The following is a 15,731-nucleotide window of genomic DNA, read 5'->3' on the forward strand; positions in this document are numbered from 1 at the left end:
GCAAAAAATATATAACGAAGGAATACCCACACACTATTTCTATGACAAAATAACCAACAAATACTGCTTTATAATCTAACCAGACACGGTGGTGCTGGCTTAATTTGTTTCTCTTTGGAAATTACCAAACTAATGCTTTGCCCTCTGTTGAACCACTGCCCTCAAATTAACCTAACTTTGAACACAGGAAATATAATAGTTAATACATTTATCAGCAGACAGCTTATAATCAGAGGGAGTTACTATTACATTAAAGCTAAGACTACCAGGGTATCTTTTATCAAGAAAGGAAAAATAGCAAACTTCAAATGTGAGAAGAGAATAGTCCCATGCTACAATTTGTCCTACATAAAGAAAAAAGGGAATGTAGTAGCCTAATACCCAACAACCCAGACTCTCTTTATCCCCAGAGAGTTACATTTTAATGTATTTCTTCTTAAAAAAATAAAAAAATCTAAAATAGTAAAAACTATGCTTCCCAACAATCCCATTACATTAGTTATTTATGAAGAAGAAAAAGCAACAAGTTAAAACACCCCACAACCTTAGCTTTACCTAAGTCTTGTCTTCCTATATTTTACATGAACTATCCTAATCCATTTTACAATAAAAATTATTTTAATAGATGGAAAAACTAAGTACACTAAAATGACAAAATAAACAATCAAGTTGGGACTGAAATCTCTGATCTTTCATCTTTTCACTCTTACCAGAGATTTTTAAATAATCAACTGTACAAAGATTGTATTTGCATAAAAAGATTCTAAGTCCTAAATTTAAACTACTATTTCTGTCAAATCAATATACAAAGAATATTCTGTGTACATGTACACGTCAAAAACAAAATCTGTGCAAATGATTTTATTTTATCTCATTCCAGAAGAGTCTGAGATGAGATATACAAATAAATGGTAAATAAATCTTACTAAAGGGTAAGACAATAGTTTTGATAATTTATAAACCACTGGGGTCCCTTATCAATTCTACTTAGCAATGGTCTACCAAGGAACAGGGTGAGACATTAAGATTTTTTGCCTTTTTATGCAAAAAGCTGTATTGAAAGCTGGTTAAAAATAATCTTCAGACTATTTCTTGATGCAATCTACACCCCCAGTGCCTATCTTCATTACTAATTCTCATCCACTTTACCTCTGAGAATTTAACATCTTAGTGGGTATAAATTTTAAGGAAAGAAATTTCCGGTATGTTTCTTGTTATGAGAAGCCATTTTAGAAATAAAGATTTCTGGGGCACCTGGGTGGTTCACTTGGTTGAGCATCTGACTTCAGCTCAGGTCATGATCTCACAGTTCACAACTTTGAGTCCCACATCAGGCTCACTGCAGAGCCCCCCTTCAGATTCTGTCCCTCTCTCTCTCTCTGCCCCTCCCCCACTCATGTGCTTTCTCCCTTCAAAAATAAAAAAAGATTTCTTCCTCTAATCTGCTCTTGCTTTACAGACTTATGACAGGTATTCAAATTTACCTCTCTTTTATTTTCTGCAGTTTTTCTGGGTCTCTTGAAGGTGCACTTTTAGTTTTATCACTCTTTCCATCAGATGAACTCCAACCTGAAGGAATAATATCTACAGTGATCATGACATTGTCGGTCAAATTATTTCCAAGTGCTGGGGGGACTGCGAATCGAAATAAAGAACCAGGAAGGATCCCTGTTATTCCTGTACTTCTTCCACTGTGAGCTGAATCTGATGTGGAGCCACCCGTAGCAGCACTACTCGATGCTGCAGATGCTTGTGATCTGTTGGCAGTAGCCCCAAGGGGATCACTCTGTGCTTCAAGGTGAACCACTTCATTTGATTCTCTTCTAAAAATATGATGAGATCTAGGTGGTATATCAGAGGTAGGTATCCTTGAAGATTCATCTCGTCCCTCTCGTCTCCTTCTAGAGAACAAAGGTGTGCATCTATTTCTAAGTGAGGAAGATAACCATGGTCCTGTATTTCTACCTTCAGATTCTTGGTTAAAATTTTCTGAATCAGGCTCAGAGCTATGATTTTGGCTAAGAGATGACAAACCCCATCTTCGCCTAAGAAATCGAAATCCCTGAGAAGCTTCAGATGCCCTATTATCGGGAACATCAGAAGCTGACGCTGCATTGCTACGAGACTGTGAAGCTGTCAAGATTCTTGGAGAAACATAGGAATTTTCAGAACTCAATGATCTTGTATTCAAGGAATCCTGACTAGATCTTCGGGGAAAGAAGGTAGATGACATACTAGAAGCTATACGTGAAAGCAATCTTCTGGTTGAACGTCTACCTTCGTTGTCAGAAGATTCTTGAAATGATCTTTGAGATGAACCAACCCTATCTGAACTGCTTATGGTTGAGGCTTCATCTCTATTTGAAAGATAAGAAAATCCAGGCTGTGTACTGCTTTGGGGAGATTCCAATTCTCTTGGAGAAAAATTTGACCTTAGAGAATTTCTATTAGAGTCCCTAGAACATGGTACAGTCTGATGTTCAGAAGGCATTTGGTGGTTTGTGGATGATGTATTCAACTGTAAAGTGCTCACTGAGTTATCTTTTGGTCTTGCTCCCTGTGAATATGAAGAAGGAACTCTGTCTTGAATATCTATTTTTGAAAGAAAAGAAAGATAACCAATTACATGAAATATTTTGAGTATTAAATTTAGAATTATTAACTAATATTTGCAAAATGAAACACTGGATTCAAACCAATACTGCTATTATTATGAATACACAGCTTAACTACTATTACAGAAAAAAACATAAATGTATTTCTCTTTTTATACTGCTAAGTCAACACTCCAAACTGAAAAGAAAGAAATGTATCATGGCTAATGAGACAAACATCTAAATCTACTAAATTAATGAAGGTATAACAGTCTGAATCTGTTAATCAGAAAATGCCTTAATCAGAAAATGATATGGTAAATATCTAACATCTAAATGGATAAGGAATTTTATTTTATTTTTAAATGTTTATTTTTGAGAGAGAGTGCGTGTGTGTGTGGGGGGGTATTTTTGAGAGAGAGCGTGTTTGGGAGAGAGAGGGAGACAGAGGATCCAAAGTGGACTCTGCGCTGACAGCGGAGAGAATGATGTGGAGCTCAAATTCACAAACCATGAGATCTTGATCTGAGCCAAAGTCGAATGCTTAACCGACTGAGCCCCCCAGGTGCCTCTAAATGGATAAGAAATTTTCAATGAGCCAAAGAATTCACTGTAAAGGACTCTTACAATAAATAATGGCAAAATAATCCTAGGAAGACAGTGTTTTGGAGATTCTTCCTACACTGCAAGAAGTATAAAAGTTATTTCATACAAATACTATCATCCTTAAAATTTTACGGCAAACCTTGGTTGACAGCTAAAAATTCCCCTAATCTTTTTTCTTTCAAGTTCTTATCTCTGTTACTTATCAGACATAACTCTATTTTTCAATACTTGCTAGAAGCTAGGAGTCAGAATAGAGCCCACTAGTGGTGGTTCTACACCTTAAAATGAGATGAGAAATACTACAGCATTCCTTTATAAAGAATTCTCAACCACACACTTAAAGAGTGAGATTGATACTGTGCTAACACATGGACCTTTGTGAAGGGATAAACTGTTAGTGGCTAAATCTACTCTACCCTATACTTTTAGACATTCAAACCTAGACGCCACTGATACTATATACTAGAGCTCATACGCCTAAAACCAAACAAATAAAAAGAGGTCTTCATTGATCATTGGTCAAGGCAAAGACTGCCCCAATAACTTTATTTAAAATAACCTACACAGGGTGTGCCTGGCTGGCTCAGTTGATGGGGTTGTGAGTCTGAGCTCCAGGATGGGTGAAGAGATTACCTAAAACAATTTTTTTTTTTTTTTAGTTTATTTTGAGAGAGAAAACACAAGCGGGGGAGGGGCAGAGAGAGAAGGAGACAGACAGAGCCCCAAGCAGGTTCTGTGCTGTCCACACAGAACCCAACACAGGCCCTCGATCTCAAGAACCCTGAGATCATAACCTGAGCCAAAATCAAGTCAGGCACTTAACTGACTGAGCCACGTAGGTTCCCCAAACAAATGTATTTTCTTCTATGTAAATCAAACTCCACTTCTGCCTGCTAGATCTCTCAACTTCAATAAGCACCTTTTGTTTTTTAGTATTACTATTTTATGACATTTAATTTTGAAAACCTTAATACACTGACAGAAATAGTGTGGGTCTTTATTTCAACTGAATGAATAAAAGCACATTCATGTTAAACAAAAGTAATTCTAAATTATGCCTTAAAATGTTGATTTCAAGCTTTAGTTAGGTCAGAAATTTACCATTAAGTAGTTATTACACTATACAGTTAATCCCTGAACAACATGGATTCGATCTGCATAGGTCCACTTATCCACAGATTTTTCTGGTAAATACAGTAGGCATTATATATGTATTTCTCTTACGATTTTTTCTTTTCTTTTTTAACATTTTTAATGTTTATTTATTTTGGGGAGGGCGGGTAGGGGCAGACAGAGAGAGAAAGAGAGACAGACAGACAGACAGACACAGAATTCGAAGCAGGCCCCAGGGTCCAAGCTGTCAGCACAGTGCACGATGCGGGGCTCGAACTCACAAACTGCGAGATCATGACCTGAGCCGAAGTCAGACACTTAACCGACTGAGCCACCCAGGCACCCATTATGATTTTTTTAATGACATAATTTCTTTTCTCTAGCTTACTTTATTATAAGAATTCATTATGTAATACATACAAGTATATGTTATCTAACTGCTTACATTTTTGGTAAGGCTTCCAGTCAGCAGTAGGGTATGAGTAGTAAAGTTTTGGGGGAGTCAAAAGTTATATATACATAGATTTTCAACTGCACTGGAGGAAGGGGCAGATAGGGGCCAGTGCCCTCACCCCTGCATTGTTCAAGGGTCAACTGTATAACGCAAATGATATTGGGGTATGCTAAAATTATTTAGTATACTTTACGACATAGTTTTTAATAAAGTATTTTTCAATATTTATTTATTTTGAGAGAGAAAGAGTGGGGGAGAGTCAGAGAGGAGAGAATCCCAAGCAGGCTCCAAACTGACAGCACAGAGCCCAATGCAGGGCTTGATCTTACGAACCGTGAGATCATGACCTGAGCTGAAACCAAGAGTAGGAAACTTAACTCACTAAGCCACCTAGGTGCCCCAACATATACTTTTAGAAAATTATAAGCAGGCAGAATCCAGATACGACTGTACATCTATTTTAAGCTTTTTATTTTTTAAAGTATAAAAATAAATAAGCTAGTATACAGTATAAAAACATACTAAGCTATTTTGAAATCTCCGTAAGATGCACTTCATGTATTCGTTTGTACTGTCATTTTAATAATACATACACAGAGGAAAATGTAACATTATTAAGCTATACATAATAATACAATTTATACATACATGATGAATTTGTGAAATCACCACTTCGGTGGCTATAATCCATAAGATTACTAATGGAAGAATCTGTTCTTCTCTCTAAATCTCTTCTCTCTCTCATCAAGTCAGTCCCAAATGATCCAAGTACCATTGATGAAGATCTAGGAACTTGATTATGCCTCCAAGAAGATTCTTAAAATAATGGAAGAAATTTTAATTCAGAAAATGCTTTCAAGATTTCTGATGACAATTCTGTGGTATTATACAGGGAGGTTATCATGATTTGTTACATAGTTGCAATCAGAAGCAAAATTCAGCAAAACATAAAATTATTCACTAATGAACTCATCACTTATAAAATTGTTTCCTATTCAAATATTCTTCTCTAACACTACAATTTACCACCCATCCATGATGCCAATGTCTCAGTCACCTTCTAGAACACCTGACCATACCATGTGAGCTTGATGTAAAATAATTCCAGAACAAAATGCAAAGCTGGTCAAAGATGCAGAATTTCCTGAAAAGTCAATGAAACTGATATTGGAGAACAGCCAAAATTAAAATCAAGCCATGTCAAAATGGAAGATGTTTTACTATAGCCACTGAAGATATTTTATCAGAAATATTATCATTGCCATCACACTTGCTTCACTTATTGTAAAAATTAATGTACTGTTGCAATCATAATCTAAATTTTTAAATGAAATCATATCTAACAAAATAAATTAAAAATAAGTCTGATAACTTTCCCCCCTAACTATTTACCTTGAAATTTTGGTTCTTCCTTTCCTAGTCCCAATAGCCTTATTGATTCCTCCTCATTAAGGGAAATGGCCCAGGGTATTTAATGCTATGCCTTCACAGAGTAGAAGAGACCAAAAGTATCTGTGCACAATGGTGTTTGTCTACAATGTTAAGGACAGTCTGCTCTTCCCCATCACACTACTCTTAATATTCTTCAGATGGGCAGTGTCTTTCCCCAGGCAGTCCTGCCTATCAAAATAGAAAGGAATCGCTTACACTAATTCAAATGATAATACAAATGCATTTCAAGAATTTTATCTCCAATTGTGTCATCACAAACTCTGTCTCACCTTACAACTATCTCAGGCATTTCCTAGTGTTTCATTTGAAGAGGAATCTAAGTGAGGAGGGAGCCTCATCTGCCCCCTCAAGGAAAAGAAAAGATGTTTTCAATTTGTGCAATAAATGTATGTCTGTGAGTACAAAATACCATGCATGGAACTTTATGGATAAGGCATCTAAATCCCAGAATGGTTAAGTGACTTGTCCAATGCCATACAGAGGTCTAGAATTGAATCATCGCTTTCAGATTCCTTATATATAGAACTCCAAATAGAATACCATCAACTATTTTTGTTCAAAGAATTTCTATTTTTTCTCAATATAAGTATATAACACAATATTCACCATTTATAAAAGATACGCTTAGGTTAGGGAATGTTAACGTATCAGCAAATTTGGCTTCCCTAGTATAACAATTAAAAAAAAAAAAAGTGACCTCCTATACAATAACCAGCAAAATACATGTCATTTTTACCAATTTGATTACCAAACAGATCAGCTATTCTAATTAACCAAAATATGTTAATCTTGTTTGTACAGGAAATTTGTATCAAATTTAGAAAGAAAATCCAAACTGAGTTAATTTTAGTTTCAGCACTAATAAGATTTTGAAATCTCCACTACATTTTTGAACCACTCTTGCATGCAGAACTTGTTTAATAACACTAAGTTTTGGTAAAAGGGCTTTAGTCCATAATGCATATATAATAACCCTTACACAAATTTAACTCTTACCTGATACGGCAGTTAAACCATGTCCAATATTTCTCCCAGCAGAGGTAGATGCACAGTTTGTACAGGAAAGTTTAGGTCTTTTTGAATCATGATCCCGTTGCTGGTTTTGTGATCTTGAGCGTGCTCCCTGAGTTATCTCAGATTCACTATACCAAGTAGACTGAAATGGTGATGCTGATGCTGATGTAGACTATCAGTAAAAAAAAAAAAAAAAACAACAAAAAACGGTTGTAACGGAACAAAATGCTTGTATTCAGTCTACTAATTTATTCTGAATTCAATTCATTCCTCACAAGCATACATTTTTCTACTATGTAGGTTTTTCATAGTTTTTTGTTCCTTTCTACTCACATGTCCCTTTACTTTATACTGTAATTATACTCTGCTAGGTAATCAATCTGATATAGATTACATCTACTATGTAAATGTATATAAATACTTGTGTTAGAAAAAACTGAGGAACAAAATTCTTACAATCATTTTTTTTTCCTGGTTTAATATTTCAAACTCCTGAGAAACCTATGTCCTTTCCTAAAGGTGAACAGAACACCAAAAAAATAATATATAAATAAATTATGAAAACTCTACTATAAAAACAAGATTTTTCAAATAATAAAAAATGTATCCTGGATCTAATGCCCAGAAATATTCTGTATTTTTCTCAGAATGTAAATGGTATTAAAAAAAAAAAAATCCTAGTATCTGGATTTTTTTCATCAGTGAAGCAAGAAACAGGTAAACATATACATAGTAAACATAGTATATATTAAAACTCTTAGCTCAAGGTTTTCTCTTTGAACACAGAAATATACACACACAAGTTATAGCAACCTGTAATACAAAAATTACTCAGAATGTACAAACGATTTCACTTCCTCCTACTTCTTTAATTGGTTAAAGCAGTTTATTCTATGCAAGGCATAAAAAGAAAAAGGATTAATCTATCCCTTTAAATATGTAGACTTAAATAATAAGAACATATTCCAACATAATTGTTGAAAGTGTCCTTTTCACGGCACCTGAGTGGCTCAGTTGGTTAAGCAGCCAACTTTGGCTCAGGTCATGATCTTGTGGTCCATGAGATTGAGCCCCGCATTGGACTCTGTGCTGACAGCTCAGAGCCTGGAGCCTGCTTCTGCTCCTGTGTCTCCCTCTCTCTCTGCCCCTCCCCCATTCGCATTCTGTCTCTGCCTTTCAAAATGAATGTTAAAAAAAAAATTTAAAAAAAAAGTGTCCTTTTCTATTATGCTTCAATTACAAGAAGCATACTGCATGGTTTCAGGGAACTATGTAATATTTGTTCAGGGTACCTGTACAGAATAAGCCTTGCACACATGGAAAAGTAGAAGATGCAAAGCTGAATAAGTAGGAACAGGCCAGATCCAGAGTTCATCCATCCCTTGCCCATCCCTACTGCAAACTCAATGTGGCTTCAGCTTAGTACAAATTTGGTCTCACAAGCCTTCTGCACCAAGTCCTCCACAGAGCCTCAATGAATGAACTGGAGTAGCATTAGAGACAAAATTCATTAGATATTTCACAACCAAACTATTATGTGCCATCATCAGGGTATTAGGGACCATGTGTTATATAGACCACTGATTCTAAGACCTTTGGATTTCAGAGACCAAAATAAAGATGTTTTAATTTAAAATTTAGAAAGAATTGCCAGGTTGACAAGCAAGGAAATCTAAATTAGCAAATACCATCTAATCCCACTCCAACTTTTAAAAGGGACACTTTATATACTCCTCAAACATGACAACATAATAGAATAAAACAGACTTTTAAAGTGAATAAACTTTATTCGTATAATATCTTTTCCTTATTTTTTCCCTCTTGCATGGACCAAATTGTTACTGAATGGCACTTCTGCAAATTGGACTTTGGTAACTACTAAAGGAGAAAATACCATCGGATCAACCACTTCTTAGATCCTTAGAGCATTGTGGAAGATGAAAAAAACGGAATAACAGAAAGTAGGAAAATCAACTATGAAGTCATTGAAATAGCAGGAAATAAGTGCTTGCAACAAAAGCAATGAGAACAGAATAATTATAAGAGATGAAAACTCATCAAATTTAGAGACATTGTGAGAAATGAACAAAAAGTTGAGTATCAATTCTGTTTTCAGGCACTGGCTACTGGTGGGTAAAGACACACTCACTGCTCAGGAAACAATTTTCATGACTTCCCACTCTAAAATGCAGCCCATGCAGCCTATATGTCATCCGAGAGACAAAAGTGCTTGTTAATATCAATATATGGAAAGGAAAAACAGAGGTTCTGACCAGTATTTCTGCTGGTTTAAAATCAAAATCAAAACTGTTTTGGGCTCCTACCAACTTGGTCCACCGTTCAAATACCTTTAGTCTGAAATTTTTACCATTCTTAATTATTTTAACAATTTGGAACTATTGGTGGGCAAATAAAATAGGAAATGAGTCTATCTCCAAAGCATACTGCCCTTCAGATAATGGATGCTTTAAAAGTAGTTTTGGGGTTATTTCCACTTTTTTGACTATTATGAATAATGTGAAAAAAATTTTTGTTCAAGATTTCTAAGGTCTAAAAAACACTGCCAACACAACTGATCTTACTAAGATGGTGCAGTAAAAAAAGAACATTAATGAAAACTTATTTGTAAATCATAGATTTAATAAGAAACTTATATCCAGAATATTCTAAAAACTCTCACAACTCATAAATTAAGTCAATACTTAAGTTTCCAAAACAGGGAAAACAAGGCCCACATGGGTTCACTGGTGATTTCTACCAAACATTTAAGGAAGAAAATACAACAATTCTCTCCAATCTCCTGCAGAGGACAGAAGAGAAAATACTTCTTTATTCATACTATAAGGGCAGCATTACCCTAATACCAAAACCAGACAAAGACATAACAAACAACAAGTAAACTATAAACCACTATCTGTCATGAAGACACACAGAAGTCCTCAATAAAATACTAAAGCACTGAATTCAGAAAGTACAAGACAAATCATATACCACAATGAAGAGGGATTTATCCCAGATATGTAAGGCTGGTTCAACATTAAAAAAAATCAATCCATGTAATCCATCACATTAAAAGGCTAAAGAAACAAAAATCATGTGACCAACAGATGAAAAAAAAAGCATTTAATAAAATCCAACATCCCTTTCTGATAAAAATTCTCAGCAAACTAGAAATAAAAGGTAATTTCATCAATTTGATAAACAATTATCTATAAAAAAAATACAGCTACAAAGAGAAACTTAAAAAAAAAAAAAACATTTACAATTACACCCAAAATAATAAAATACTTAGGAATAAACTTAACCAAGGAGGTGAAAAACTGTACAATGAAAACTATAAAAACAATGATGAAAGAAACTGAAGAGGACACAAAGAAATGGAAAGATATTCCATGCTCACAGACTGTTAAAATGTTCATAACAATCTACAGATTTAATGCAATCTCTATCAAAATGCCATTTTTCACAGAACTAAAATACTAAAATTTGTATGGAACCACAAAATACCCAGAATAGGCAAAGCAATCTTAAGAAAGAAGAACAAAGCTATAAGAATCACACTCCCAGATTCCAAACTATACTACAAAGGTATAGTAATCAAAACACTATGGCACTGGCACAAAAACGGACAAATAAATAAATGGAACAGAATAGAGAACCCAGAAATAATCCCATCTTTCAGGTCAACTGATCTATGACAAAGGAGGAGAGAATATACAATGGGGAAAAGACAGGGGCACCTGGGTGGCTCAGTCGGTTAAGCATCCGACTTTGGCACAGGTCATGATCTCATGGTTCCTGAGTTTGAAACCCACGTCGGGCTCTGGGCTGACAGCTGGGAGCCTGGAGCCTGCTTCGGATTCTGTGTCTCATTTTCTCTCTGCCCCTCCCTCACTTATGCTCTGCCTCTCAACAATAAATAAAAGTGCAAAAAAAAAATTTTTTTTAAGAAACAATGGAGAAAAGACAGTCTTTTTAACAAATGGTGCTGGGAAAACAGGTAAGCTACATGCGAAAGAATGAAACTGGACCACTTTCTCACATCATACACAAAAATAAATTATTTAAAGACCTAAAGGTAAGATCTGAAACCATAAAACTCCAGGAAAAAAATACAGGCAATAATTTGACATTGGCTATAAAAACATTTTTCTAGCTATGTCTCCTCAGGAAAGGGAAACAAAAGCAAAATTAAGCTATTGAGACTCTACCCACCCCTGCCCCCAAAATCACTTCTATACCTCAACAAAACAAAAAGGCAACATACCAAATTGGGTATTTGCAAATGATGTATACAATAGGGGGTTAATAACCAAAAATTATATAAAGAACTTATACAAGCCAACACCACCACCACCACCACCAAATTAAAATCGGGCAGAGGACCTAAATAGACCCTTCTCCAAAGGAGACATACAGATGGCCAACAGGTGCATGAAAAGATACTCAATGTCACTAATCATCAAGGATATGCAAATCAAAACCACAATGGGGTATCACCTCACACCTGTCAGAATAGCTCAAATCAAAAACACAAGAAATATGTGTTGGGGAGGATATGGAGAAGGAACCCTAGGGCACTGATGGTGGGAATGCAAACTGGTTCAACCTATGTGGAAAACAGTACAGAGATTCCTCAAAAAATTAAAACCAGAAATGCCATTTGATCCAGTAATTCCACTACTGGGTATTTACTGAAAGAAATGAAAACATTAATTCAAAAAAAATGTATGCACCTCTTCGGGTGCCTGGGTGGCGCAGTCGGTTAAGCGTCCGACTTCAGCCAGGTCACGATCTCACGGTCCATGAGTTCGAGCCCCGCGTCGGGCTCTGGGCTGATGGCTCAGAGCCTGGAGCCTGTTTCCGATTCTGTGTCTCCCTCTCTCTCTGCCCCTCCCCCGTTCATGCTCTGTCTCTCTCTGTCCCAAAAATAAATAAAAAACGTTGAAAAAAAAAATTAAAAAAAAAAATGTATGCACCTCTACTAGAACTGATACATGAATTCAGCAAAGTTGCAGGATACAAAATCAATGTACAGAAATCAGTTGCATTCTTATACACTAACAATGAAGCAACAGAAAGACAAATAAAGAAACTGATCCCATTCACAATTGCACCAAGAAGCATAAAATACCTAGGAATAAATCTAACCAAAGATGTAAAAGATCTGTATGCTGAAAACTATAGAAAGCTTATGAAGGTAACTGAAGAAGAATTAAAGAAATGGAAAGACATTCCCTGCTCATGGATTGGAAGAATAAATATTGTCAAAATGTCAATACTACCCAAAGCTATCTACACATTCAATGCAATCCCAATCAAAATTGCACCAGCATTCTTCTCAAAACTAGAATAAGCAATCCTAAAATTCATATGGAACCACAAAAGGCCCCGAATAGCCAAAATAATTTTGAAGAAGAAGACCAAAGCAGGAGGCATCACAATCTCAGACTTTAGCCTCTACTACAAAGCTGTCATCATCAAGACAGCATGGTATTGGCACAAAAACAGACACATAGACCAATGGAATAGAATAGAAACCCCAGAAATAGACCCACAAACGTATGGCCAACTCATCTTTGACAAAGCAGGAAAGAACATCCAATGGAAAAAAGACAGTCTCTTTAACAAATGGTGCTGGAAGAACTGGACAGCAACATGCAGAAGGTTGAAACTAGACCACTTTCTCACACCATTCACAAAAATAAACTCAAAATGGATAAAGGACCTGAATGTGAGACAGGAAACCATCAAAACCTTAGAGGAGAAAGCAGGAAAAGACCTCTCTGACCTCAGCCGTAGCAATCTCTTACTCGGCACATCCCCAAAGGCAAGGGAATTAAAAGCAAAAGTGAATTACTGGGACTTCATGAAGATAAAAAGCTTCTGCACAGCAAAGGAAACAACCAACAAAACTAAAAGGCAACCAACGGAATGGGAAAAGATATTTGCAAATGACATATCGGACAAAGGGCTAGTATCCAAAATCTATAAAGAGCTCACCAAACTACACACCCGAAAAACAAATAACCCAGTGAAGAAATGGGCAGAAAACATGAATAGACACTTCTCTAAAGAAGACATCTGGATGGCCAACAGGCACATGAAAAGATGTTCAACGTCGCTCCTTATCAGGGAAATACAAATCAAAACCACACTGAGATACCACCTCATGCCAGTCAGAGTGGCCAAAATGAACAAATCAGGAGACTATAGATGCTGGCGAGGATGTGGAGAAAAGGGAACCCTCTTGCACTGTTGGTGGGAATGCAAATTGGTGCAGCCGCTCTGGAAAACAGTGTGGAGGTTCCTCAGAAAATTAAAAATAGACCTACCCTATGACCCAGCAATAGCACTGCTAGGAATTTATCCAAGGGATACAGGAATACTGATGCACAGGGGCACTTGTACCCCAATGTTTATAGCAGCACTCTCAACAATAGCCAAATCATGGGAAGAGCCTAAAAGTCCATCAACTGATGAATGGATTAAAAAATTGTGGTTTATATACACAATGGAATACTACGTGGCAATGAGAAAGAATGAAATATGGCCTTTTGTAGCAACATGGATGGAACTGGAGAATGTGATGCTAAGTGAAATAAGCCATACAGAGAAAGACAGATACCATATGGTTTCACTCTTATGTGGATCCTGAGAAACTTAACAGAAACCCATGGGGGACGGGAAGGAAGGAGAAAAAAAAAAAAAAAGAGGTTAGAGTGGGAGAGAGCCAAAGCATAAGAGACTGTTAAAAACTGATGAGAACAAACTGAGGGTTGATGGGGGGTGGGAGGGAGGGGAGGGTGGGTGATGGGTATTGAGGAGGGCACCTTTTGGGATGAGCACTGGGTGTTGTATGGAAACCAATTTGACAATAAATTTCATATATTAAAAAAAAAATGTATGCACCTCTATATTTACTGTACCATTATTTACAATTGTTAAGATACAGAAGCAACCCAAGTGTCCATCAATAGAAATGTGGTGTGTATATACATACACCCATACATACATACATACATACATACATACAGGGGACTATTAACCATAAAAAAGAATGAGAGCTTGCCATTTCTAACAACATGGGCAGACTAAGTGAAATAAGTCAGTCAGAGAAAGACAACTATATGATTTCACTCATGTAGAATTTAAAAAACAAAAGGGGATCAAGAGTACACTTATCTTTTAATTTTTTTTTTTTTTAACATTTATTCATCTTTCAGAGACAGAGACAGACAGAGCATGAGCGGGGAAGGGGCAGAGAGAGGGAGACACAGAATCCGAAGCAGGCTCCAGGCTCCGAGCTGTCAGCACACAGCCCAACGTGGGGCTTGAACCCATGAACAGCAAGATCATGACCTGAGCCGAAGTCGGACGCTCGACTGAGTCACCCAGGTGCCCCACGAGTACACTTATCTTGATAAGCATGGAGTAATCTACAGAACTGTTGAATCATTATGTTGTATACCTGAGACTAGTAACACTGTACAAATAAGGCAAGAATGTCCTCTGTGATAATGTGGATTATACTTTCAGTCCTACGTCACTCCCCAACCTCCAGAGAGAACGGTGAAGGTTTAAGTATATAATAGCAAATAGCTTAGGTAATTATGACTATGTAATGACGCCTCCATAAAAACCGAAAAGAACTTGGTTCAGACAGCTTCTAGATTGGTGAACATGTGGAGATGCAGTAGAGTGGCATGCCTGCAGAGGGCTTACAGAAGCTCTGCACCTTTTCCCCATCCGTTACCCTATTTATCTCTTCATCTTACTCATATTATTTAACAAACCGGTAAACATAAAAGAATTCCCTTGACTTCTGTGAGCCACTCTAGCAAATAAAAAACTTAAGATGGGGGGCACCTGGGTGGCTCTGTGAGTTAAGCGTCCAACTCTTTTTTTTTTTTTTTTTTAAATTTTTTTTTTTTCAACATTTTTTATTTATTTTTGGGACAGAGAGAGACAGAGCATGAACGGGGGAGGGGCAGAGAGAGAGGGAGACACAGAATCGGAAACAGGCTCCAGGCTCCGAGCCATCGGCCCAGAGCCTGACGCGGGGCTCGAACTCACGGACCGCGAGATCGTGACCTGGCTGAAGTCGGACGCTTAACCGACTGCGCCACCCAGGCGCCCCAAGCGTCCAACTCTTGATTTCAATTCAGGTGATGACCTCACATTTCGGGAGTTCAAGCCCCCACATCAGGCTCTTTGCTGAGAGCATGGAGTCTGCTTGGGATCCTGTCTCTCCCTCTCTGCCCCTCCCCTGCTCTCCCTCACTCAAAATAAATAAAATAAAAAAGCAAAAAAAAAAAAAAAAAAAAAAAAAAAAATCTAAAACCTAAAAGCTCTGGTGGATGTTGATAGAACCTACAATCTGTAGCCTGTGACTGGCATCTAAAGTGGGGGAGTGGGTAGAAGGCAGTCTTGCAGGATTTTCACTAATCTGTGGAAATCTAATGCTATCTCCAAATAGATAAGTGTTAGAATGGAAC

The 15,731-nt window shown here is 36.8% G+C and overlaps 1 protein-coding gene across 15 annotated transcripts in view; it reads right to left on the bottom strand.

Annotated features, from left to right (window-relative positions):
• The window catches only part of MARCHF7 (membrane associated ring-CH-type finger 7), a 61,074-nt gene that overhangs the window by 14,623 nt on the left and 30,720 nt on the right, over window positions 1–15,731 (bottom strand). For 10 of the 15 annotated variants that reach the window (XR_009251494.1, XR_009251519.1, XR_009251490.1 and 7 more), the window contains exons 3-6: window positions 7,216–7,405; window positions 5,825–5,911; window positions 5,416–5,583; window positions 1,485–2,592 (exon numbers count right to left, since the gene is read on the bottom strand). Coding sequence is in view for 11 of the 15 variants with exons in the window: in XM_058694594.1 (XP_058550577.1) it covers window positions 1,485–2,592; window positions 5,416–5,583; window positions 5,825–5,911; window positions 7,216–7,405 (1,553 nt within the window). In the remaining 4 variants the exon portion in view is untranslated. Of the gene's footprint in view, window positions 1–1,484; window positions 2,593–5,415; window positions 5,584–5,824; window positions 5,912–6,159; window positions 6,388–7,215; window positions 7,406–15,731 lie in introns of all 15 variants that reach the window. The other 5 variants (XM_058694663.1, XM_058694649.1, XM_058694631.1 and 2 more) reach the window with 2 other exon arrangements.

This window comes from Neofelis nebulosa, chromosome 2, assembly GCF_028018385.1.
Source record: "Neofelis nebulosa isolate mNeoNeb1 chromosome 2, mNeoNeb1.pri, whole genome shotgun sequence".
Taxonomy (NCBI): domain Eukaryota; kingdom Metazoa; phylum Chordata; class Mammalia; order Carnivora; family Felidae; genus Neofelis; species Neofelis nebulosa.